Raw genomic sequence first — 24705 nt, forward strand, 5'->3', positions numbered from 1 at the left:
AGAGTTTTTTAAAAACAAAATTTTGCTGAAGTATTTAAAAAGATTATACATTTTTAAAATCTTCTTTTTGATCATAACAAATTGCATTATTCTTGTTACACGTAATGTCGCTAAAATAGAAACTGCAATGCTACTTTGTTGTCAAATTCGTTTGTCAAATTTAATTATCTCAAATCGAATTTAAGTGCTGTGTATAGCATGTAAAATATTGAAATACCACTGCTTTGATTACTACTCTATATTAAACATACAGTGTTATATATATGGACAGTTATTAGAGTACGATTGCTAATAATTCACAGTGGTAATGGTAGATTGCCATCCTGCATGTTGGCAGCACGCCCACGTTTTCAATCAATAAACAGAACCAAAAACACGGGCGCGCGCCAATTTGAATGCGGTTGAACAGTAGCTGTGGCACAGAGGTTAAATCGTAAAATCACAGAAAATATTTTCCTTTAACACTGGAGCTGAGTTTGAGAATGTGTTGAAACGTTACTTAAAGCTGTAATAATCGTGACCTTGACAGTAGGCCTAATTCAGCAAATTCCCTGAGTACAAATGTTTTAATATTTGTGAGAAATGTCTTTCAGAAAATGTTCTTAACAGTTTTATTATACATACCATTTTTTTTAAAGTATATATTTTTACATAATTCTTAACAGTTTGGGATTTAAGTGCAGAATTCAGTTTATTTTTCACCGAACCGCACTGTATTCTTACAGGGTAAATGAATTTACAGCATGTGTATAGAGTCAAACACAACAAATAAATTATTTTTGGATAATACATTTTTTTTTACCGGACATAAATAGATATATCCGAATTTAAGAACAATGACAGTATGATGTTTCACTTGCCTTTGGGTTCGGTGTAATTTAAGACGCATTTACAGACTTTATTTGAAAACATTATTTAAATCATTTTACATCCACAAGTCTATTCTTCAAAACTCAAAATAGGCCTAACAGAACAATTTAAAGGCAGAAACCTGTCTACAGATATGAAATAAAAGATTGCATTATGACTTTACAAAAGCTTTGTAAAATACATAAATGTAATATACAAGAAAAATGTAAAATGCATTCAAAGTATATATATAATTGTTACTATATACGTTTTATTGTAATTTAAAAAGATTTGTATTAAATAATGATGCAGTAGAGCCCTCTTACAGTATTAGAGTTTTACTAGTTTTATTTTCATGTGTTTTTTTCCATGGACCTGCTCTCTGAGAGGTTCAGTCATGTTAATTGAGTTATTGACTTTCTTTATCGATCGACTTCTATTTTATTATTCACCATGCCTTCTATTATTTTGGACGAAATTAATTTGTTTGTAAATATTTGTATTTAAATGTATTTTAGGCGGTGGGGTATTGCCTATTAAGCCTATTGTAATGAAACTATGAATTTAGTGTTGACGATATGTTGGAAAATCCAAGATAATAAAATTGATAGTAAATATTTACCACTAAAATAGTAGGCACAGGAGGAAACAAAAACTCGCATTGTATATAAATTCCTTCCAAGCCTATATAAACAGCGTGGGTAATATTTTGGTGAGCTAAAAACATTTCTAAAATTGATGAAATAGGATCAATTTAGCAGGAGTTACATAATTGTAGGCCAGTAGCCACAAAATATTTATTGTTGTTTAATAATGTTATTTTTATTATTAAAAGCATTATTTGTTATTTTAAAATATTTTTCCACAATTTTAAAAACTGTTGCAGGACGCAGACGTAGTATTAGTGTGGCGTTTGAAGATTTACGTAACAGTTGTTTTTCTTTTATATATTACTAAAATAAATAGGGATTATATATATATATATATATATATATATATATATATATATATATATATATATACAGGCTGAATACTGTATTTACTTTTTGTAAATGCAATTCAATAAGACTAAAACATCTGCGAGGGCAGCACAAATATCGGATAAGCCTGGACACACAGTATTCTACCACGTTCCTACAAAAAAATATTTAATACCATTTTCCATGGTAACAGTTACAATGCTACAAGTAGGCCTAAACACTAATTTGGATTTACACATTGCAATTTTTTTTACTTACCAACATATTTCTAAATGAAACTACAAAGACATATTTTTTTAAGATTACATTATGAATAGGCCTAATAGTGCAACAAAACATTTTTTATTTATTTTGTATGTTCTGTGCAGTTTTTCAGCATTAAAATACATTTTAAATTCCCAGACATTAAGGTTTACATAATAGGTGCTAAGCAAAAAAAAAATTTGTCATACAGAGATCATTTAAATGTTGCCTTTTAAAGTAGAAATATACTTCCATCATTGTTCTTTCTCTGCAACTGTGTCATTTAAATTTATTCAGTTTTGCACATCCAATCATTTCATGATACTGAACGATAGGCTATAAGCGTCTCAGACAGCACATTTCTGTGAAAAGAAGTAAAAATTAGTACAAACTAACATGTAATCTCGGAATATTTCTAGCTGTCTCTGCGCATTTAGCCTCATGTACCTACAGGCCTCTTGATACACGCCACTCGGGAGGATTACGTGGCTGACCAAAGGCTCAAAGAACTCAATAGATAGGTATAAATAATTTACTAACTCACTGGCCGCTGTTTAGATTTCCACGGCTTGTTTTGAACACTTTTTGATCATTGATATGTGTCGTGAAAATGAGAAAATCTGAATTAGAAAACAATACGCAGTGCTTTACAAGTTGGACTTTAGACAAACAGTATATATTCGACACGAACGGAACCTAGAATGTAAATATAATAAAGAAGAATAATTTTAAATACATAATATGTTTCAATCTTCCAGGTGCTTTACAATAAACGACATCAAAATGGAATGTCATCGTGACAAAGTAATGAGCATATTTATGAGGATGATTTTTAATTTGTTAGCTGTTATACTTCTTTCTGTTATTGTTGTTTCTGCTATTAATACCTCCCATGATTCACATCTAAAATTTGTGTGACGCTATATGACGAAATGAAATTTAGATTTTTTTTAAAGCCATTAAAACCACAACCTTATGAAACCCTTTAATGAAAACGCTGTTTTTTATTTGAATTAGAAACGCTGAATGGTGCGCAGTGTTATGACTTCCCTCTTGATTTGCGCCGTTTTATTTGAGTGTTCTATCTTCACTCGAGCTCTCCAGCCGCAGTGAGTGAACTTTCACCTCGACCCTCAAACAGACCTTTTTTGCAGTAAGAGCTGACCATTTTACCTCCAGTCACACACGCCACAAACGCACACACATGCAGACGCACACGCACGGCCCTCCCTCCCTCCCCCAGCCCTGCGCGGCGCGGATCGATAGTGTAGCATCTGCTGCTGGAAGACAGCGGTCCCACATCGCACTGGATATTTTTTCAAGCGCTAGAATTGCACGTCTCTGAAAATTAAACAGACAGACAGATATGATTAATATTCCAAGTTTCCAACACCTCCTACCCGAATCACTTTTTTTTGTCCCCACGTATAGCCCTCTCTCTGACACATGAACGCCTCTGCCTTAAATAGGAAAATGGCAGAAGTGAATTTGTGTTGTTTATTAGGTCGTGTGCTTAAGGAAAGGTCGCGTGAATTCTCAGAAAGAGGGTCATATAGGTGCGCAACGACGAGAACAAGCATATTGATCTCGTTTAGCACTTCTGTGATTGAGGAGGAAACTCTTATGTTAATTGTCCACTACACTGTAAGCTGACAACTGATAAGAACCTCTCCCTGTCACTATGCTTTGTTGCTTCAATTAATTGCCTTTAGCTTGGGAAAATAAAAAGGTAGTTAGTCCCAAATAAATGCTTTGGCTTTGTTAAACTGAGCTAGAGATCGTTTTTTCTGTGAATTTTCACATATTCGGATACATATTTAAAAGCCCTTGAAGGGTCACACAATTACAAGAAATACCATGCACAGAATATAGATAAATATTACATTTATACCCGGAATGTGCTGAAATGTTTGATCATTGAGATGATATATCAACATGTTATAATTAGCAGATCAAAACAACCTCCCGACGGACAGAAGACCTGAAACATCTGAATAAAACTCGTGAATTTGGATTAAAAAAATTGTGAGTGTCATCTCACTGGCCCCACCTAAGACAATGGACTCTTGAGGTCCGCAGGAGGGAAGGAGTTAACGAGGGTTGTAAATTCACCCCACATCTGTCAGATTTTAAGAGTGTGACGTACAGAGAGGGGGAGCTGGGGGAAGAGAGAGAGAGAGGAGAGAAAGAGTTGGGGCCGAGATCGATGAGGATACAGAAGGAGGAGAAGGGCAAAACATCAGAGATAATGACAGCGAGGGATCGCGGTGTTTAGACATAGATCGGCGCTCGTTTCTGACACGGTTAGAGCATAACAAAGTCCGGACGTCTGACCAAACGACTATTGCACGGCCTTTCGCGTCATTTCGGTCGCATCCAGGTCCAGCGAGAGTCGAGCGGATAACGGGAGTGACGGAGGACGCACCGGAGCGATCCATCGCTTTCTTCACCACGGAAATGTGTTGATGACACGCAAAAGTCGCCGTTACCCGAAATCGATTGTTGTGTGATTCCAAAAGTGGGATTTGTGCAGGTGTGAGAACAAACCATCCCATTATCGTCTTTTGATTGTGTTTTTTGGGAGGGTGCCACGGCTGTTTCGCTTCTGGCCATCCAGTCGTACGCAGCGTTGTGAGGTAAGCAATTCCAACTTAATTCTGTAAAACCAGTTTCGTGGAGTAAAGCGGTATTATTAAGGTAAATAAAAAACAATTTAACATGCTGCAATAATATTGTACGATATTTGTTTATTAGTTATCAGAACGGTTTGAGAATGAATCTTTACGTCTGTTCAATAATAAATAAAGGATATTCAAGAATAAACTAATAAGACCTAAATAAATCATCAAAAATCAAATTAGTAATTATGGTCCTTTTCTTTTTTTTCAGCTTGTGTCATTCAAGAAGCGCAGGAATAAATACAGATGCATTAATGGAGCACAGACTCTGTTCAATTGAACCAAAATGGTGCCGTTGTGATGTAATGTCTATGAAATTACAGTGATCTGTCATATTTCAATTGCAAACAGCATCATTTCAAACACAGGATCTGTATGATTTAATGACATATAACAAAAAAAACACATTCTAGTCCATTATAAAAACAACACATACAAATAAATTTGGGGCAGGAGAAGTGGAGTGAGGAAATCCTTCAGTGATAGTGATGGATGGTAATATGGGTGAGATGTCCGTACACAGCCATGTGGAGCTGGCACACAGTCAGGACAGCCGTGCCATGCTGCACTCTCGGGATCTCGCGGCAGCCTTTCCTCGTCCCTCTTTGGGAGGCCCATCCATGGGCCTAGAGTCTGATCATCAGAGCACCGGGTACGACCACGGCATGACCACACTGGGGTACAGCAGGGATGCTGCGACCAGCTGTGGTAGCACCTATACCACTCTGACACCCCTTCAGCCCTTTGATGACAAATTCCACCATCATCACCACCACCCCTGCCTGCCCGTCAGCAACGTTATTGGCAGCTTCACTCTCATGCGAGAAGATCGAGGTCTGGGGGGAAACTACTACACCCCATACGGAAAAGACTTTGGGATAGGGCAGGGTCTGTCTCCACCGCTGGGCAGTGCTGGCCTGGAGACCACCATGCATGGCTATGGCAGCTTGGGGAGTCAGAATGGACACGGTAGCCAGATGCTAACAGGTGGCCATGAGGTCCATATGGGCACTAATGGTGGCAACATGTGTCGAACAGCACCAGACTTTGGGAGGGAGATGTCACCACCCTCTCTGGGGGGCGAGCACGGGGTCAGTCACCAGCTAAACAAAATGGATGCCCATCAGCACACTCCCACCTACCACCACCATATATACAACCAAAGCTATCAGCACCATCTCACCAGCCAACAGGCCTCCAAGCTCGCTGATCTGGCCTCTTCCTCCCCGTCCTCCTCCGGCTCCATCCTGGGAAGAGAGGGCATGCTGCCCGGCTCTCAGAATGCAGGAGAGGAGATCAATACCAAAGATGTGGCTCAGAGAATCATCACAGAATTAAAGAGGTACAGCATCCCACAAGCCATCTTCGCAGAGAGAGTTCTTTGCAGGTCTCAGGGCACTCTGTCAGACCTGCTCAGGAACCCTAAACCGTGGGGAAAACTCAAATCTGGCCGTGAGACCTTCAAGAGGATGTCCCGCTGGCTGCAGGAGCCAGAGTTTCAGAGGATGGCCTCTTTACGCCTGGAAGGTAAAAGCCCTGTTTTAGTTGTTTGTTTTTGAAAAATGGTTACGGTACGTGTGGACTTATATTGATAAAAACAATAACAATAAGTACTACAAACAGGCAAAGTTTTGGTCAATTTATCCATAATTCATCTATAGCATTTATTACCAAAAACAGCTCAAATGATAAAATGATAAAAACTAGCAGTTAAATAGCTTGTTATACATTTCTTGTTGTTAAGGTGCAAAATTAACAACGTTTATATTCTAGAGTAAGAAAAGTCACTACATACCCGGCGCAGATTAACTTTACAATATTTTGACATTAAAGAGGCCGAAACTGTAACTGTTGTCCTAAGCACACAAAGAGATCCAGAGAATAACAGTAACATGAGAATAGACGAAGGTGGGGGGGTGGCGATGCAGGGATGGGGCGGTTTTCAAAATGTCGGCTGGCGTGCTGCAGCAGCCACTGAGGATTGTGGGGTGGGAGACAAACACAGACACGCAGATTCTCCGAAATCTTTACGAATCCCAAGCGATCAATCACCTAAGCATGAAATATGCTTCGAAATGAATTATTCTGCTTGCATTACCACTACAGATATTGATTGGTGACCACTGTGCCCTCAGTCGTAGGGGTGTTCCATGCAACGAAATACACAGAATCAATCAATGCCCCGTTGGTCAGAGTGATGCTGCGTCCTTCTGTTGTTTTGCGGTAATCGCTGTTTGGAAATTTCTTGTAATTGGATTAAATGTTCTTTAGCATATTAAGTTCTTCCACAACAACGTAAACTCTGTTTTTTGTTTTCTTTAACCTGAAGAAAAATCTCACTCAAGGGGTTTTGTTTTATTTTGATGTATAATTCAAGCATCTGAGTATTTTTTATTATATTACATCTTTGCACCACATATTTTAGATTGTTCTGTTGGCCAGCCAGTGTTTTTGAGTTTTCTTGAGGTTTTTCTCACAGCTTCGAGCCAAAACGCACATGCACAAAGTGGATGCCTCTGTATTTCCCTATATAACCCACTTTCCATGAGTGTTGACTTTTCTCACCATGCCCTTTGTTTAATTACTAGCTAGTATTGATTTCCTTGGGAAAGCAACGCAGAAAGCTCCAGCACACACCTCCTGTGAATAAGACGGCATGAGCAAACATTAGAATGCATACAGCTACACGCCTCCTCTTTTGAGCTTAATTTACAGACACATTTAAATACAATTAAGCTTAATGTAGTGATTTTAATTATGCATTTATACAACACATACTGTACTTTTCCATTTGAAATATGTTGGAATTTAAAAAAATATTACATTTTCTCAACACTCTTTATTGCATATAGGAAAGAGGTCTTGCAGTCACTCACAGCATTTGTTATTATAAATCCATATTGTAGTTTTCTATTACGTGGACTAAATTTATTGAATTTGATTCTACATCTAATTTAGAGATTGATTTTTGGGACTATATTGTATGGTATCCTGAGTTGTCTTTCTTTTTCTAAGTCTGTTTTCCCCAACTCTTTTGTGTGGATATATTGTATCTGTTGTGTTTTTCGCAAACCCGCTTATCTTTGATTGGGAGAGAAAGAGAAAGAGAGAGATGGGCAGTCAGAAATGCAGTCGCAGGGCAGGGTAAAGATCATTACTCTAAACCTCAGCACTTGGACAGCGCTGGGATTTCAACACACAAGCACACAAGCACTGAAGCCTAAAGCTCTTGTCTTAAAGAATCAGAGAAATACATTTGGCGTAAAAAATCACAGGCTGTCACATTCAGAGCGGCTGCTGTACGCAATATGAACATCTTCTCAGCTATTTTAAATGTTAAATCGCACGGATGAATTTAGATTTCCCCCTGCTGCTTGCAGAGAATAAAAATAAACGCTGTAAGGTCCCCTTTCATCCGGCACTAAAGGGGTTAAAACTCCTCTATAGGTCGGGCAGTCTGAGCAGCACAGATTTAATCAATAATTTCTATCAGCCCCTGGCCGAAAAAATATCAGCAGGGGGTGGAGTAGGCAGGGAGCGGAATGGGGGAGAGGGGGGTGATAGGCAATCGGGGGGTGGGGTGGTTTATGAAAAAGCCTTTCGATCACGTTTCAGCTACATGAGACAAGTGGTATACATCATGATTAGGGTCTGCTCCCATGATTATAAGAATTCTATGGGGGGTGTTTATGTCTGGAAGTGTGCTACAGAGCGCTGGATTTATAGCGCGGTAATTCCTACCTTCCTGTACCTTTTACATATGATTACAACATCGCAGAGCATTTAGTTAATGGTTGTCGCTATAGTGGTGTATTGACTACAGAGGGGTAAAAGGCTGACAGGAGTACTGTACTGTATAAGGACCATACTGGCGTTGTTATCAGATGGCTATTGAAAAAGCGCTTTTAAAGCGGACTGTTGCATGCTGTGCGATATTACTGTACAGTAGTCATTACAGTAGTTTGTGTGAATCCATTGTATTTGATATACATCATCACTGTTCAGCACGTATACAGTCCTTTATCACTGTTTCCCTCTTATCCTGAATTTCCACTCAGGGATCAATAAAGTACATTTATCTATCTATCAAGGTGGCAGTCGCCCGATAAAGACTCTGGTTTTCAGGAAATTATCTTAGATAACAATAATCTTAGAAATAATCTTAAATAATCATTTAGTGGGTGTTTAATCAAACTGTAAATTCTAATATAAATAATCATCATGAATAGCTGCATACAATAGTTGACAAAATGATATAAAAAATCATCCCTAAACTTGCTGGATCTAACATTTAGAAAAATATATTTAAGATGATTTTAAGCGTGTGGCCTAATAATAGTTTTCGCTTTTTACAATTTGCAATCTTTTTTTGCAAATGTTTTTTTTTTAAGACAGAAAGATTGTCGCCTTGGAATTATAAGGTTCTATGCATTTTTTAGATAGCAAGCTTTTTTTAACACGTTTTTGCATTACATTTCACATTGTGGATAAAACCTTTTGGTTTACTAACATTTTTTCCAAATGTTCACATCGTAAAAAAAAAACATCACATAATGTAAATAAGTTTGTACAAAATAGGAATATGTAAATAATCAATTTTAACCTAAATGTCAGATAGAACCTTATAATTGAAAGGTGACAACATGTTCACCTTTTCATGCTGGTCACTACTGTATATCTTTAAACAAAAAAAAAAAAAACGCATACTGTCCACTCAGGTGGACAACTGAATATCTCAAAAAATATATATGTGAAAAAATGCAAATCTTGTTTTCTATTCCACATGAGCAACATAAATCCTTACTGAGGTGATCATCCATCATGGATTAAATGATTACAATGTTCACTTTAAAATCCTTTTTTGTTTTTTTGGTGAAGGATAAAAAGGATTTGGTAAAAAGTTTTTTTTTTACTGCTGTTAGTGTCTGTAATAACCTAATATACTCTTCAAGCCATTGAGGTACATTTGGTTCTTGTATGATAAACTGCTTGTCAAGTCCCTCCTATTAAGTCACTTTCGATAAAAGATTAACTTTGGAAAACCTTCAGGCCTCATTTATATTCTAACACTCTCTCTTTTTGTCTCTCGTTTCAGCTTGTAAGCGTAAGGAACAGGAGCAGTCTAAGCTAGAGAGGAACCAGGGGCCCAAGCGTACTCGTCTGGTCTTCACAGACCTACAGCGTCGCACTCTTTTGGCCATTTTCAGAGAGAATCACAGACCTACCAAAGACCTGCAGATCACCATCTCCCAGCAGCTGGGCCTTGAGCTCTCCACCGTAAGCAACTTCTTTATGAACGCGCGTCGCAGAAATGTCAACCGCTGGAGCGAAGAGGGCCGTCCGTCCTCCACTGGCTCGTCGGGGTCCAGCTCGGCATCTCCAGCTGTGACTTGCTCCACGGCATGATGGGAAACGAGGCGTTTCTGCTCTGCACGGCACAGGTCCACCTGTAGCTGAAAGAGTTTGAGAATTTTATCAAGGGTGTTTTTATATAGAAATCAACAGCAGATGAAACCAAAGATACGAGGGTAATGTCCAGAGGTGTCTAGAGAAGACTGGGTTTGATTGTAGTTTTAGTGTTGATTATTTTAGCTTTAATCTTTGAGCCCAACACATCAGGGCTCCTGAAATCATTCACAGATCGACTGACTTTCGGTGAATTATGAAAAGGTAATGAACAGATATTCAGTTGGCTTATTTATTATTTCATTATCCGTTTCAAAATCGAAAATCAGTGCAAGATCCAAATGTGTCTGGATTTTCCTGGTTGATGGTGACACATGAAGAAATCAGCGGGAATTTTTAGGTTCTCAAGAGATACTTTTTTTTCAGCAAATGGAAGAATTTGACCAAAGAAACAAAGAAGGATGCAAGTGAATCTTTCAAAGATTCTTTATGGCCAAAAGCTACCGGACAAAGAACCTGCAGCTAAAACCAAAATATGAACATTTTTCGAGAGCGTGTTTTCTTTTTATACCTAAAATCTTGCTCGATCATTACAAATCGTACCACAGCTCATAGTCCACTTGCCGGAAAAGGCAACAACTACAGTCTCAGCACAGGATGGCGTCGCTGCCTCTCAAACAATGAGGTTGAACTTAAGACACATCGGTGGGGGAGGGGCAGCCAAGACATTATTTGCAACGGCCTTTAAACTTGATCGATCGGTGAACCTCACGTGAGTTTCTGCTGATAGAATTGGCTGCGGGAGAAATCCAGAAAGCTCTCCTTGCATCATAAAGCAGCAGACATCTATAATTTCCAACCTCTGAGCTCTTACATGTCACACTGAGGGTGGCGAAATCTTTTTCCCGTTTTTGTTTGTACGAATTTCAAGCACACAAGCTGGCCGATGGCTGTTTGTCCTGGAAATCTCCGGAGCCCAGATGAATACTAAACACAATTGACGCAAGCTTGACTCGAACATGAATAACTTTGTGTATTTATAATAATTATTTATGTATTTATTTCCAATTATCTAGCTATTTATTTTATTTATTTGCTCGTTACCATCAGTATTTATTTCTCTCGGTGTTGTTCGTGTATGAAAATGACCCCCAGATTGGGGTCCTTATACCAAAGATGAAGATGTCCTCCCTGAATGTCCACCATCTCCTGATCGCTGTGTTCGTATCTTGATAGACAGGCTAGTTTAAATCTATGGTTCATAGTTCACATGTTCTGCATGTCTAGACCCTTCTTAGCCTGAAGAGGACGAGAGTTTAAGTGATTCTATATTAATTCATTCAGGCTAAGCGCTGGGTGCGAATGTTTAGCTGTGATCATCCACATTTACTGTACGCTGTTCGCCACGGCCTCTCGGGGTGGGCTGTGTTAGGCCTTGAGGGAGAGATCGTCCCTTTTTTAATGCTTTCTCATTCCCCTGTGTTTAACCTTTCCAGGGCATGTAGTGTGGCCCCTGCACAGCACGCACTTGAAAGAGGGCCCATGAAAGAGGCCATCGACTTTTGCCGACTTCAAAGGGGCCCTTTTTATCCGTGTCCTCTCGGAGACTGGGGCCGACGCGCTGCACTTGGCCGTACCCATGGGCTTAGGGCATTCACAGGAGGGAGGGCAGATCAGAGACTTGCTGCATTACCAAATCACGGCAAGGAAGGGAGGGGTGGGGAGTTTGGGGGCGGGAATTAAAGTTTAATGAGCAACAATTGCAAGCATGCTGTGCTCAAGACAGAAACTGTCAGCGTGTTTGTGCCCCTCCGGGTCGCCTTGTTGCAGTTGGTGGTTTGCCAGTCTTGTTTTTCTTCTTAGACATTGAATGATTTAGATGATTATAATTTTAAACATTACAGTGGTAGATGGTTAGAGATGACATGACAACATGTAGGGTCATGAAGGTTACTTGCATTTGCAATTGAGAGCCAGCACGTCGTAGAAGACGCTACTAACATAATTTGGTCTCCGGCGCCCCCTGGCGGACGCTTTTCACACACTTCTTTTTTCAGATATCTGTCAACAAAATTGTCCAACAACGAAAAACACCATATTCTTGTTGTGTTTGTTAAACTTCAGATAATTTTTGAATGGGATTCCTCTGCCCAGAGGTCGTTGTATCACACCGAGTTACTACAGATAGTGTTCCCTTAAAAAAAGTCCTGCGGGATTCCTTTGGGTTTTTTTGTAAGGGTTGTGCCCAGCCGTATAGATCCATTTCAGTATCCCACCAAAAACTTGCTTTACCAAACAGCTCTAATTTCATCTACCTCAACTGTGTGCAACGTGTTGTGAGAAGTAACTACCAAAGAGCCCATCCATTCAGGGAGCGTCTGCTTGTTTCTAAGTTTTTATAGCCAAATGTGCTGGAATCAATCCGTGAACACAACAAATCACAGCCCTACCTGCAGGCAGAAAGAACAGTGTTAGTGTGTGTGAGCGAGAGTGTCAGAGAGAGTGTGCGAGTGTGTGTAAAGAAATACATTTATCAATATTTATAAAGACCAAATGGGAATGACAATCGAAGCAAGAAAGGAGGTCTTGCTGACCTTATGATTGCTTATCCCTTAAAAAACAAAAATGATAAAACAAATAAAATACCAAAAAAAGTGACTGTAAAAACGGATAAAGACCAAAATAAATGTGAAATGTCTGTCTCTACAAATATGATATTTTCTGTTATCAGAGTCACTCAACATCATAGATATTCCAAGTCAACAAATCTGTAATTGAATCTCATTACACAAAATTTACTACCCCCCCTCGAACAGGCAAATACATGATATTTTTGGTGTCTGGAAATCAGTTTGGATAAGCAGACTGAAAAGTAGCATTTATTTTGTTTTGTCATTTTGTTTAATAAACCCATCACTCATCTACAATCATTCTACTGGTGTAAACAGTTGTCTCATCCGAAGCAATTCTCTCCTTGTGTTACCTTATGAATGTGGCTAATCAACCAAAGGTGTAAAAAAGTCAATCATAACTGGACATTGTGTGCTGATCTTGAAAAAAATCCTTTAATACCTCATGTGAAACTGTTTGTTGTGATGTTGCACTGAATAAAACCAAGTCATTTGTAAACTTACTGAATATATAGTGAAAGCTTTCCTTTTCAAAGCTTTAGGACAAGAAAACGAGAACTTAAAATTACATATTTATTTTGTAAGATCTTCATTATAGCTATAACAGTTTCTTAAAAGACAGATTAAAAAAAAAAAAAACACTTTACATTTACAACATAGTTATACAGTAACAAATTTCTTCCTTTCAAATTTCGTAACCAATGTTTCAGTTACATGACCGGATAGCAGGCGTATGAGGCAATGCCACACATGTTGTTCTGATTCCTGGCTATACGGATGTACCCACCATCTCCAAACTGTGTGCCCCAGCTATAAAGAAAAAAAAAATCATTTTTTAAAAATCATTTTAGTGTGAAACCGGTTATGTTTTGATGATTTAAGTCTTAAATCAAACAGAACTTGTAAAAGTATGATTTCTCCACCAACTGATCAGTCCAATCTCACCTGTTTTTGACCAACCAATAGTCTTTTCCATCCAGTGTTCCATACCCCACAACCAGCACTGCATGGTTCACTTTTTTGGTACAGGTTGCATCATTGTAAACTCCTGAAAACAGACAGATGTGAGCAGATCACAATAGCGATCAATAGATCTTTAGAACTATGAATTTACGGAGTTCACAGAAACACATACCACTGCGATACATGATAAACTGAGGTCTGGTAGCGTCGATGGCCACTGAAATGGGCCCAACTTGGGCTACAGTCTGTTTCAGGGCATCCTCATCTCCCTGACGGACGAAATTGTACCTAGTGCAGTTCGCTACGTGCTGGGATGGATTGTATCTGCACTGCTTTTCCTGTTGGACACATGCATTCATTAGATTATATATTAAACCCATAATAATCGATAACAACATTCTAGTATTAAAAAAAAAAAAAGTCAACTAAGTGATGTAGACACAATCAGCTTTACTCATTCTAAACCCTCATCAGATCTTACCACTCCTTCATAAGGATAAGATGTCTCCGGGTCTATTCCACCATTATCAATGACATACTGGAAGGCTGCGCTCATAAAACCTCCATTGCAACCCTTGTTGCCATATTTGGTAGAACAGTCAACCAAATTCTGAGGACTGAGGTCCATCAGCTTTCCTGTGGTTTTCTTCAACTGACCCTCTAGAGCCCCAACAGAGCTGAACGCCCAACATGACCCACACGCACCCTAAGAACAGAGAGAAGCACATAAGAAAAAGAACCGCGCAGTGTTTAATATTCGATCATGACTAGACATGAAATGAGAAGTCCAAATAAGTCTTTCATTTGAGAACAATATTTGCATAAAATTAAAAAAGGCCTTCAAAAGGTCTCCAGAAATAGCTTCCAATAGAATTTTTTGGTAAAATGTTTTTTAATAGTTTTACGACATTGAAAGAAAAATCAGAAAAAGGGGAAAATAAAATGATTAGAAATTAAAGTAATAAACTTTTGGCTTGTTAGCATGGAGTGTAAACACTGTATAAACTTTTTTGCCGCAAACATATTTAGAAGATATAAGCATTCAAAACATACAGTCTCACTTCCACCAAAATGGATCATTGATTTTGATGCCCTGCACTATAGAATCTAGCACTCATTTCCCCCTTTTGGCCATTATAAAAGGACAGGAATTACTCAATGTCCCACCCCAATTTCCTGTTTCGGTGAAAATGTCGTAAATGCATTGAACAAAGCTTTCAATTTCAAAACACTTCAGTTGGTTTTTAAAAACAGGAAGTAGGAATTGGGGGAAAATAAACATAGCAAAGTTCTCTGGCAAAGGTCTAGTCACGTATGACTCAGCATGTTTAAAGAAAGACTTTCTAAACCGAAAGTTAAAAACCATTTAATAGTCATACCTGCATCTTCACACTGGACACATATCCCTTCTCTCTCCAGTCAACATTATCTGGGACTGGATCCCCGGAGGAGCCCACAAATTTTGCCATTTGCCTTCTGAAGCCGGGAGGAACACGGGTCCCCGCTAACGTTCGCAGGATCTCTTCGGTTGTCTGCACGTTTCAACATGGCACAAAACAAAAACGGAGCAATGAGAGCTAAAGTGCGCCATTTGTTCACACGCTGTACATTAGGGTTGAAAGAGCCTTACCAAGTCACCCATGTGGTTCATGCCCAAATCATATGTTTGCATGCCCATAGAGGCCTCCAGGTTGTGGAGGGTGATAAGCTGAAGGTTTCTCTCCCACAACTCTCTTCTGCCCAGTTCCTCAACCTGCCATCACATGCTTACATTAGAGAGAGATCATGCTTACCCTTTTTAAACACACAATCTCTAAATGTTACGCCTTCACTATACACCATATTCATCAGTGAACATTACAGCAACATTCATTAATATTACACGTATACATTTCTTACTTAAATATTGTCTTTAACAAATTAGCCCATTGAAAGATACTTGCATCCTAACATCCTTCACTTTAAAAAACGTCAATGAAAAAATAACTTCGGCTTTTCATTGAACAAAAGAATCATACACTAGTTCAAACAGAGGAACACATTCAAGAGTCTCACCTCACTGGAGTAATTTTTGCCATGAGTCTTCTTCCACATCTCCCAGTGCTGGTCTAGTTGAGGTTCAAAAAGGGCCAATGCTGTGGCACAAAACATCACAAACAGCAAGCTCCCCAACATGTTTACCTGCAAAGCAAACAATACCGGTGCGAGTTAGAAATAAGGTTAAGAAACGTATTGATCTCTCACAGTGTTGCCACTTAATGATGGGAAAAGAAGTGAATTCAGTGAACACACTAAGACCTTAAGCAGATCTTTTCAAATGATAAAAGTAACTTATTTTTCTTAATCGTAGATCTTAGGAAACGAACTACACCTGCTTTGACACACTTTTTTTCTTATTGTAGCTTACAGAAACTGTTTAAATGAAGTGAAAGTAACAAAATTACACTAAAAGAGAAGTCAAGATGTTGTGTCATTGGAAAATGTTGAACTCATCTAAAATCTAAGCAATAAATCACGTTTAAAGGCAACAATACACTCAGTGGCACTTCATCAAGGATTGTTTGTTTCACGAAGGCATCATTGAGAGACTAAATACGATTTTCACAACAACAGTTTTAATACAACATAGGCAAAAATTAACATTTAAAAAGAAAGACGAAGTAGACAAAATGGCAAGTTAAACAATCCCCTGAATGTGTAAAAACAAAACAATGAGACAACAAACGGGCTGATGAGGAAGTAATTTCACATTGTCGGAATTAAGCCCAACACGGATGTTTGCCCGACTCCTGATCTTTCATTACACAAATATATTATAGCTTTATTATAGAGTTATTCTTTTGCACAACCCAATAGCTAACGTTACTGAAAACATTTCGAAAAGACTGTCGAATGGCGTTATGAGTGATAATCTATTTCAGGATAAGTTCTCATAACAAAACTAGTCGCTGCCCAAAGTAAAACCGAAAGAAAAGAAAAGCAACCAAAATGATGATAAAAAGTATTAAAAAGAAATGCCCCTTCAGATGGCAGATCGAGAGTTTGCCTCACCTGTGCACTCTCGTTAAGCTGCACGTCTGCTCGTTTGGCCGCCGGGAGAAGAACGTCTGTACTTTCCTGGTTTCTTGGCTTTTATTTTGTTTAATCACGTGTTAGTGTCTGCCCATTGTTTTTTTTTTTGGCGAAGTCACTTTTCGTTTCACCCGGTTACATAATGTAATAAGCCGATGCATTTCGTTTTATTCTTTGTAAATCAAATATATTAATGAATAACTAAATCATTATTTCAGACCCGCCCCCGATGTAGCCAACTTTTACATAATTACCCATTCAAGCTTAATCATAATAAAGCGAATCAATCTTTTATCTCAAACACCTTTTAAAGCAGAGAAAATGTTTCACTTTTAAACTGTAAGCCTGGAGGCATTTTGACCGTGGAAGAAATCATTGGTGGCAAGAAAAAGTAGACGCTCTAAGATTTTGAGCTTAACGCCTGATACAGTACTATTTAGACATCACTCCCCTGTACATCTTTTTAATAAATACAATTATTTATTTTACCCCATCATATTACACAACACATGAGAGCACACAGGAAACAGGAAGACAGGCATGGTTGCTTGTGGTTTAACACAATCATCTGAGCAGAAAAACTCAGTATGAACCGACAACAGAATGTATTGCCTTGTTTGCACCGGACGCGGCGCGATGCGGTTTGACATACTTGGGAATTTCGCGCCGCATCGCGTCGCATCGCGCCAGATGTGTTCTAATGCGTTCTATTGTCTCTTGTCGCGTCGCCGTATCCGGTGTAGACACGTTGTTAGGTGCATTTGATTGCATTTGTTATTGAAATATTTCAACACAAATCACAACTTGGTTAAAGAAGCACATTAACTTGTGTCCATAGATATGATTCAATATGTATGTGCATGCAATGTTTATAGATCACTATATTATATATATCAGTCTTCAGATATATAATAATTGTATACATTGCTATTACATTCCTATATTGGTAAATTCCAATAATGTAACAATGTGTTGAGGACCGGTAAAGTTACGTATAAATTGGCGGTAGATGACATTGTGTTCGTGCGTTGGACATACATTGTGCAAGTACACATCCTGCAAGTACACAAACAAGCACATTTTATGCAGTACTGAAAGTGTAGTGGTCAGCATAGACCATTTTATTTTGCTTGAGAACATTTACTGAATGGCATTACATGTTATGCCATGGAATACTTTTTAAGAAGGTTGGTGTCCAGTTATGGAAGCAAATAAGAGACATAAAGCTGAAAAAAAATGCATATTTCTCTTAAGAGAACTGGTTCAATTACTTATTTATTTGGACACATTTTGAAATTGAACAGCTTCGCAGGTTGATGAGCCTAGTGTCAAGTGTTTTGAAGTAGGCTACTATGGAAGCAAATAAGAGACATAATGTTTTGAAATTTAACAGCCTATGAATACTTGATTTTGAATTATTTTACTTTGGAAACCATGTATCTGAATTTATTTGTTTCGAATTTACCTCTATGAAATTTAAATATATAAATTCTTGATTTCCAATTTAAAAACCTGAATTTAATGCTCACAAATTCAGAATTTCAGATAAAATGCATTCAGATTTATCAAATTTGATTGCTCTTATTCAGATCTCAAATTTCAAGTTAATACTTTTCAAGGAAAACATCTGTTTAATTCGACTGCTCAAATTCAGATCGAAGAATTCAAGTTAAATATTCACATGGTAACATCCGGGCTACCCAGGATAGGAAAAACAGTTGAGCCCAGAGCCCGTCTTTAATTGAACCGAACCATTGAACCGAACCAATGAACCGAACCAATGAACCGAACCAATGAACCGAACCGACGTCGGTCGAAAAATAATAATAATAATAGTTCCAAAAAGAATTAGCAACAACATACTTTTGTTCTGTAGAGTCTGATTGTACATAAACAGCAAACTTACCGGAGCGCCTTCGTTTTCCCTAGAAGTCATCTTCTTAACAGGTTTAATATCCGTGCCTTGGCCTCTTCTTGGATCATGACAGACAGTCAGGTTGTCGTGCTCTGATAGGCCGCCCGACGTCAGTTCATTGGTTCGGTTCAATGATTCGGTTCAATTGCAGACGGGCTCTGGGCTCAACTGTTTTTCCTATCCTGGGTAGCCCGGATGTTACCATGTGAATATTTAACTTGAATTTTTCGATCTGAATTTGTGCAGTCGAATTAGACAGATGTTTTCCTTGAAAAGTATTAACTTGAAATTTGAGATCTGAATAAGAGCAATCAAATTTGATAAATCTGAATGCATTTTATCTGAAATTCTGTAAGTAGATTTTTTTTTGTATCTGAATTTGTGAGCAGGTTTTTAAATTGGAAATCAAGAATTTTCATATTTAAATTTCATAGAGGTAAATTCGAATCAAATAAATTCAGATACATGGTTTCCAAAGTAAAATAATTCAAAATCAAGTATTCATAGGCTGTTAAATTTCAAAACATTATGTCTCTTATTTGCTTCCATATCCAGTGGCCTCTTCATATGCCAAATATCAGTTCTTCCTTACATGTAATAAAATTTCATTATTTAAATGGTTAATGCTTTTAAACATTTCTTTAAATCTCTCTACACAGCTTGCATACATTAGAAACATTTACGAATGAGGAAGCGGTTTAGTCTGTCACATGATTCCCACAAAATGATTTACATTTGTGGTCAAAACTACTCAGGCTACTTACTGTAAAAATAAGGTGCAGTATGAAACAAAAATATGTTCATCATACATGGTGTCATTGTGTGGATAGTTGTGGTCACGTGTGCCTGTGTGTTTTACGAAGGAAAATAAATGCTTTAGATGAGGAACTTAAATTATAAATGATAAACTTTTAACTTTTTTTGTGAATTAGGACTTTTCTCCACCTTGAGATGTGATATGAGGTCCTCACACTTAAAACATACTTTTTTTAAGATTCATATCAAGGCTTTCAGACACGTTTAACTTCATTCATGTTTGGCTCTGACAGTCATTGGGTTCCTTTCTTGACTTATTATGGTTTTGGCCCTTCGATAAATTAGACTTCATCTCTGCCATATCAACAATGAAAACTAAAAAAAACATAACAACAAACAACTTGTTGAACAGCTACAAAGTTTAATATTTATATATTTCTGCACACAAAATGGTACTGAATTGTGAAATTTATAATTTTAAATTACAAAACTTATAAGACACTATTTAAACTACCTATTTAAATATTGTCATTTAAGTATAAAAATTGTCCTGACATGGTTGCAAAAAAGTAAAAAAAGGTGTAATTAATGAATAAACAGAAAACAGGGACATTAGAAAAATAATTGTCATTGTTGTGTTGCTCAGTAACTGATAGATACGTCCCTTGTGAGTTCTCTACTTGCTGCTATCCATTTTCACATCAACGGGAACATTGCTCGGTTGGCAATGCCACAGGCATTGTTACGGTCACGAGCCATCAGGATATAGCCCTGAGTGCCAAAGTTCAGACCCCAACTTTATAAATTGGAAAAAAGATGGGTTACAAGATTATTGTTAAGTGATCATTGTGATTATTCAAACATCTATATCAGAGATTTGATTAGATTTACTTTGAGAATAAGCAGAATCTCACCTGTTCTTTACAATCCAGTAACTTTCATTGTTCGGTGTGGCTCCATAACCAACAACTAGCACGGCATGGTTGTTGACATTTGAACAGTTGGGATCATAGTACACACCTAGGAATCAGTTTTAGACACATTACATGAGAGTGAGTGAGAGATAGAGGGGGAAAGAGAGAGTTAAGGTCACTTCAGACATTTCAGTTTAGCATCTTGACTGAGACAACATACACAGTAATGCAGATCATGTTCTGTAACATACACAATACACTAAAAAAGGAACAGATGTTGAAAAGTTATGTACCGCTTTTGTAGAATTGGAATGTGTTCTGATTGGCATCTATGCCCACTGACACAGGCCCAACCGTTGCCACAGCAGCAGCCATAGCACTCTCATTACCCCGAGGAATCACTTGATATCCCTTACAGTCAGCTGCCTTTCTTGACACGTTGTAGGCACACCTCTGTACCTGAAGGGGGCAGTATTGAGAACGACAATTCAACAGGTTTAATTAATGACGGGCTTAACATAGTTATTTAGGAATCAACTGTTGAAAACCGCATACTGGTACCCACATTTTGTTAATACATTAAAGTGGCCCTAACACAAGCGGTTTCTGCCAATCTCATATTAATCTTGAGTAGAGTATTAAGGTTGATCAAATTTATAAAACGTTTTTTACCGAAATGATACGGCACATTTAACATTGTAAAGAAGTCAGAATGCATGATACATCGTTGCAGCACCCCTTTAAACCCAGAGGATCATTGTGAAAACTTGAAGGTGAACAAAACAAGCACATTCTATAAAACATTGTATTGTTCATTATTCACCATTTTTGCTTAGTTTTTTGCTTAGTTAGTTCTTCTAGAACTTCATTATAACTATATGGATAGTTCACCCAAAAATGAAAATGCTGTCAACTGTGGGAGCCATTGAAAGTGGTTTTGTATAAATACAATAGAAGTGAATGGGTACTGTTATTGTTCCATTACCAGAATTCTTTAAAATATCTAACACTGTGATCTGCAGACAAAACTAATACGGGTTTGAAATGACAGGAGGTTGATGACAGAGTTTTTGCATTTTGGAGTGAAGTATTACTTTAATGCTTTTTATTATTTACACTGCCGGTCCTGCAGGGGGCTGTAATAAGAATGCCAATGAAACAGAGAAATATTACATTATCTATTCACTGAAGGTGTGTGTGAGATTCCATTCCTCCTAAAAATAAATTTGTTTTTGTACATTTTGACAAAGGAAAAACAAGAATGTCTTTTATTTTTAGTTTACCTGTCCAACGTAAGGGTAGCTCGCCTCCGAATCAATACCATGATTGTCTCTGACGTAATTGAAGCCAAGTCCCCTATCTCCTCCATTACACGGATGAGCATTTTTGCTACAGTCCACCAGGTTCTGCGGACTAAGGTCCACCAGTTTACCCGTGGTCTTCATCAGCTGACCTTCCAACGCTCCAACACAGCTAAAGGCCCAACAGGAGCCACATGAAACCTGAGGAGGGTTCTAAGAAGCAGCAGTGAAAGAGCTGCTTAAAGGGGTCATATGGTGTGAATACTTATTTTTCTGTGTCTTTGGTGTGTTATAAGTTGCCCATGGATGTATTAGACATGTGAAATTGCAAAAATGAAAGTGTTGAAAAAAGATGCATTCTATATAAAAGCGAATGCTTACCCAGACTTCCCTGAAACGCCTCGTGTAACCACACCCCCACAAATCTACGTTAGCTTGCGGTATGATTTGACTAAGACCGCCTAAATGTATACGCAAGTGAGCTGGGCATACACATCAGTCAAATTGCTTTGGAACCTGATGTTCCAAATATGGAAAGAGGCGTTACATTTCATTCACACGCTTGCAGTATTCGACCAATCACTACGCACTGGTTAACTGGCCAATCATAGCACACCTCGCTTTTTTAGAGCGATGAACTTTGTTCAAAATCCACTCGTTTCAGCGAGGCGGGGCAAAGAGTAGATACAAACATGCACGTTATCTGGAAAATACAGCGTTTTTGAACCTTAAATCGTGTATACACATTGCATTACATCTTAAACAAACGCTAATATTCAGTTTAGCCATGTCATATGGCCCCTTAAAAACAGCCACATGTAAAGAGGCTGTGACCCGTGAACATATCTTCATATTCACCGCTAGATGGCGCCAAAATACAGTGATGCATCTATTTGAGCTGAGATCTAGACACATGTTTTATAAATTATGGAAATAGAAAAATAAATATATAGAGATGAGCGTTACAGTTAGTCAATATATATTCTTAACATATGTCCAGACCATATTTATAATATCTTAAGAGATGTTAAATATATATGACCTGATTCTTGACAGATGTGACATAGCCAAGTGCACGGTAGTCGATGGATGCGGGCAAGTTCCCCATGTTGTCATCAGGCATATATGTGTTTGTGGGGTCCTGAGAAATGGGCATTTGCAGTCCCAAAAATTTCTCTGCCACTTCTTCTAGTGTCTGTAGAGAGATGAATGTTGGAGAAAAATAACTCTAACCGTCAATCCAAAGTATATAAGCAAACTGCTTTTAAAATAACCTTTCATTATTTCTTGTTGAAGCCACATTAATGCTATCACGTATCCTGCAAACAGGTGTATCAAACAAATAGAAAGTAAAAAAATAACACATTGTGCATCTGTGAATTTAGATTTGTGACACCTACACAAAGTGTTGAGTTGTTGAATTTTCCATCTTAGTATTTTAAAGCATTCAGATATTAGCAAATTGAGTTTCAGTACTGACCATATCCCCTAAGTGATTCATGCCCAGATCATAGCTATGAATCCCCAGATCATATTCTTTGTTATGAGCCTCAATAAACAGCATGTTCTTCTCCATATGGCTTGACGGATAGACTCTTCATCCTGTCACACACAAACAAACACAAAGTGAGTAATACCCAATGAGGAATGGAATAACTGTAAAGTACAATAGCACAAAACCACATGACATATTTCAAACCTCTAAAAGAAGGCGATCAGAGGTTGGAAGCCCATTGGAAATACAGGGTTAAACAATAAATGAAATATCAAATAAAAGCTAGTCTTTTCCTCACTTTGATTTGTGCTCTGCAGTTAATGCATTGAAATTCAGTCTAAATGTAATAAATAAATAAATATCAAGCTTTTCATTTTCAAAGGAGGAGGATTGATTTTACCCCAATGAGGATGAAAGCACAAACCTGGTTCTATTTCGTCTTCTCTTATAGCACCCTGAGCCTAACAAACAAAGAACATTACCATGTAAACATACCAGACTATTGTACTGTCTTTTGTAGGTGATTTTCCAGTTCTCCCATGCTTCATCCATTGGAACCTTACTCAGAGTGTGAACTACATCACAAAACATCATCACCACCAGCAGAGGTCTGCCACCAAACTTATGCATAATGTCCTGAAAAAAACAGATGTGCCCTCAGAGGTTTTAGACTGCATGCTATATGACCCCCATTGGTTGTCCAACATTTTACCTAACACCTCAAACGAATAAGTATTTTTCAGAGAACTATTGATAAAATAGTCAATTCTGAAATAATAATGAAGAAAGTTTCTCTTTAACAACATTTTAAGGAAAATCTATCATCTTAATATATTTAATAAGTTTAGAAGTAAATGAAACAGCCACGTCACATTATAACTGCATATTAACAATAATCATTCCTTTTGTCATGCCTTACGTCCATTTTAAAATGATATTGTTCCTAAATGTAAATAACACAAACTATTTAAAATAATTCTTTTTAAATCTTTGTTTTTATACAAGCACATGCGTAAATGTGATTACCTGGGTTTGAAGCTTTCTAAAAGTTCAAAAGAAAGGGTCCAGATCCCAACTGGAGAGATGTTCCTTCTTATATATCTTACCATTATGAGGAAGTTCGACTTCAAAGAGAGAAAAAATGAAGAAAGGGTGTGCATACTGTGGCTATAGGTTGAAAGAGAAAGGCCACTCTTGACAAATATGGCATACATACAGTTTGTAGTAAACAGTATGACTGTATGACTATTCACGAACCAACTCCTCAACCTCCCCCAATTAACATATAAAAATGTTTGGACAGTGCCCAGTTGCACTAAATAATAGATTATTTCACATTTTATTTACACTACGTGGATGGCAGCATTTCTTACACTGTTAAAAATGATTCAGGGTCATAGTATTATGCCTCAACTAAACAGGCCGATGTTTCTTACACATAGATGTTTCTTAGTGTTTTCATTTTAAATAAGTTTAATTGTGGTGGTGCACGTATAGTGTTTT

General features: G+C 37.8%; 3 protein-coding genes across 3 annotated transcripts; 1 reads left to right on the top strand and 2 right to left on the bottom strand.

Annotated features, from left to right (window-relative positions):
- Positions 1-4311: 4311 nt before the first annotated feature.
- Positions 4312-13205, top strand: onecutl (one cut domain, family member, like). Its single transcript, XM_056762311.1, has 3 exons — positions 4312-4708; positions 4962-6277; positions 9846-13205. Exons 2-3 carry the CDS (start codon positions 5239-5241, stop codon positions 10154-10156), a joined length of 1350 nt encoding a protein of 449 aa, XP_056618289.1. The 5' UTR covers positions 4312-4708; positions 4962-5238; the 3' UTR covers positions 10157-13205.
- Positions 13206-13345: 140 nt separating this feature from the next.
- LOC130432807 (cathepsin S-like) lies at positions 13346-16938 on the bottom strand. The gene is made up of 8 exons (XM_056762312.1): positions 16801-16938; positions 15805-15930; positions 15380-15502; positions 15129-15281; positions 14231-14455; positions 13922-14087; positions 13732-13834; positions 13346-13596 (listed from the first exon to the last, which is right to left on the bottom strand). Exons 2-8 carry the CDS (start codon positions 15922-15924, stop codon positions 13497-13499), a joined length of 990 nt encoding a protein of 329 aa, XP_056618290.1. The 5' UTR covers positions 15925-15930; positions 16801-16938; the 3' UTR covers positions 13346-13496.
- Positions 16939-19917: 2979 nt separating this feature from the next.
- On the bottom strand, positions 19918-24411 carry ctsk (cathepsin K). Its single transcript, XM_056762237.1, is given in 9 exon segments — positions 19918-20288; positions 20407-20512; positions 20700-20865; positions 21690-21920; positions 22750-22902; positions 23188-23279; positions 23282-23309; positions 23698-23838; positions 24229-24411. Coding segments are annotated over 8 exon segments (1011 nt in total). The 5' UTR covers positions 23833-23838; positions 24229-24411; the 3' UTR covers positions 19918-20188.
- Between the last annotated feature and the right edge of the window lie 294 nt (positions 24412-24705).

This window comes from Triplophysa dalaica, chromosome 12 (assembly GCF_015846415.1).
Source record: "Triplophysa dalaica isolate WHDGS20190420 chromosome 12, ASM1584641v1, whole genome shotgun sequence".
Classification (NCBI taxonomy): Eukaryota; Metazoa; Chordata; class Actinopteri; order Cypriniformes; family Nemacheilidae; genus Triplophysa; species Triplophysa dalaica.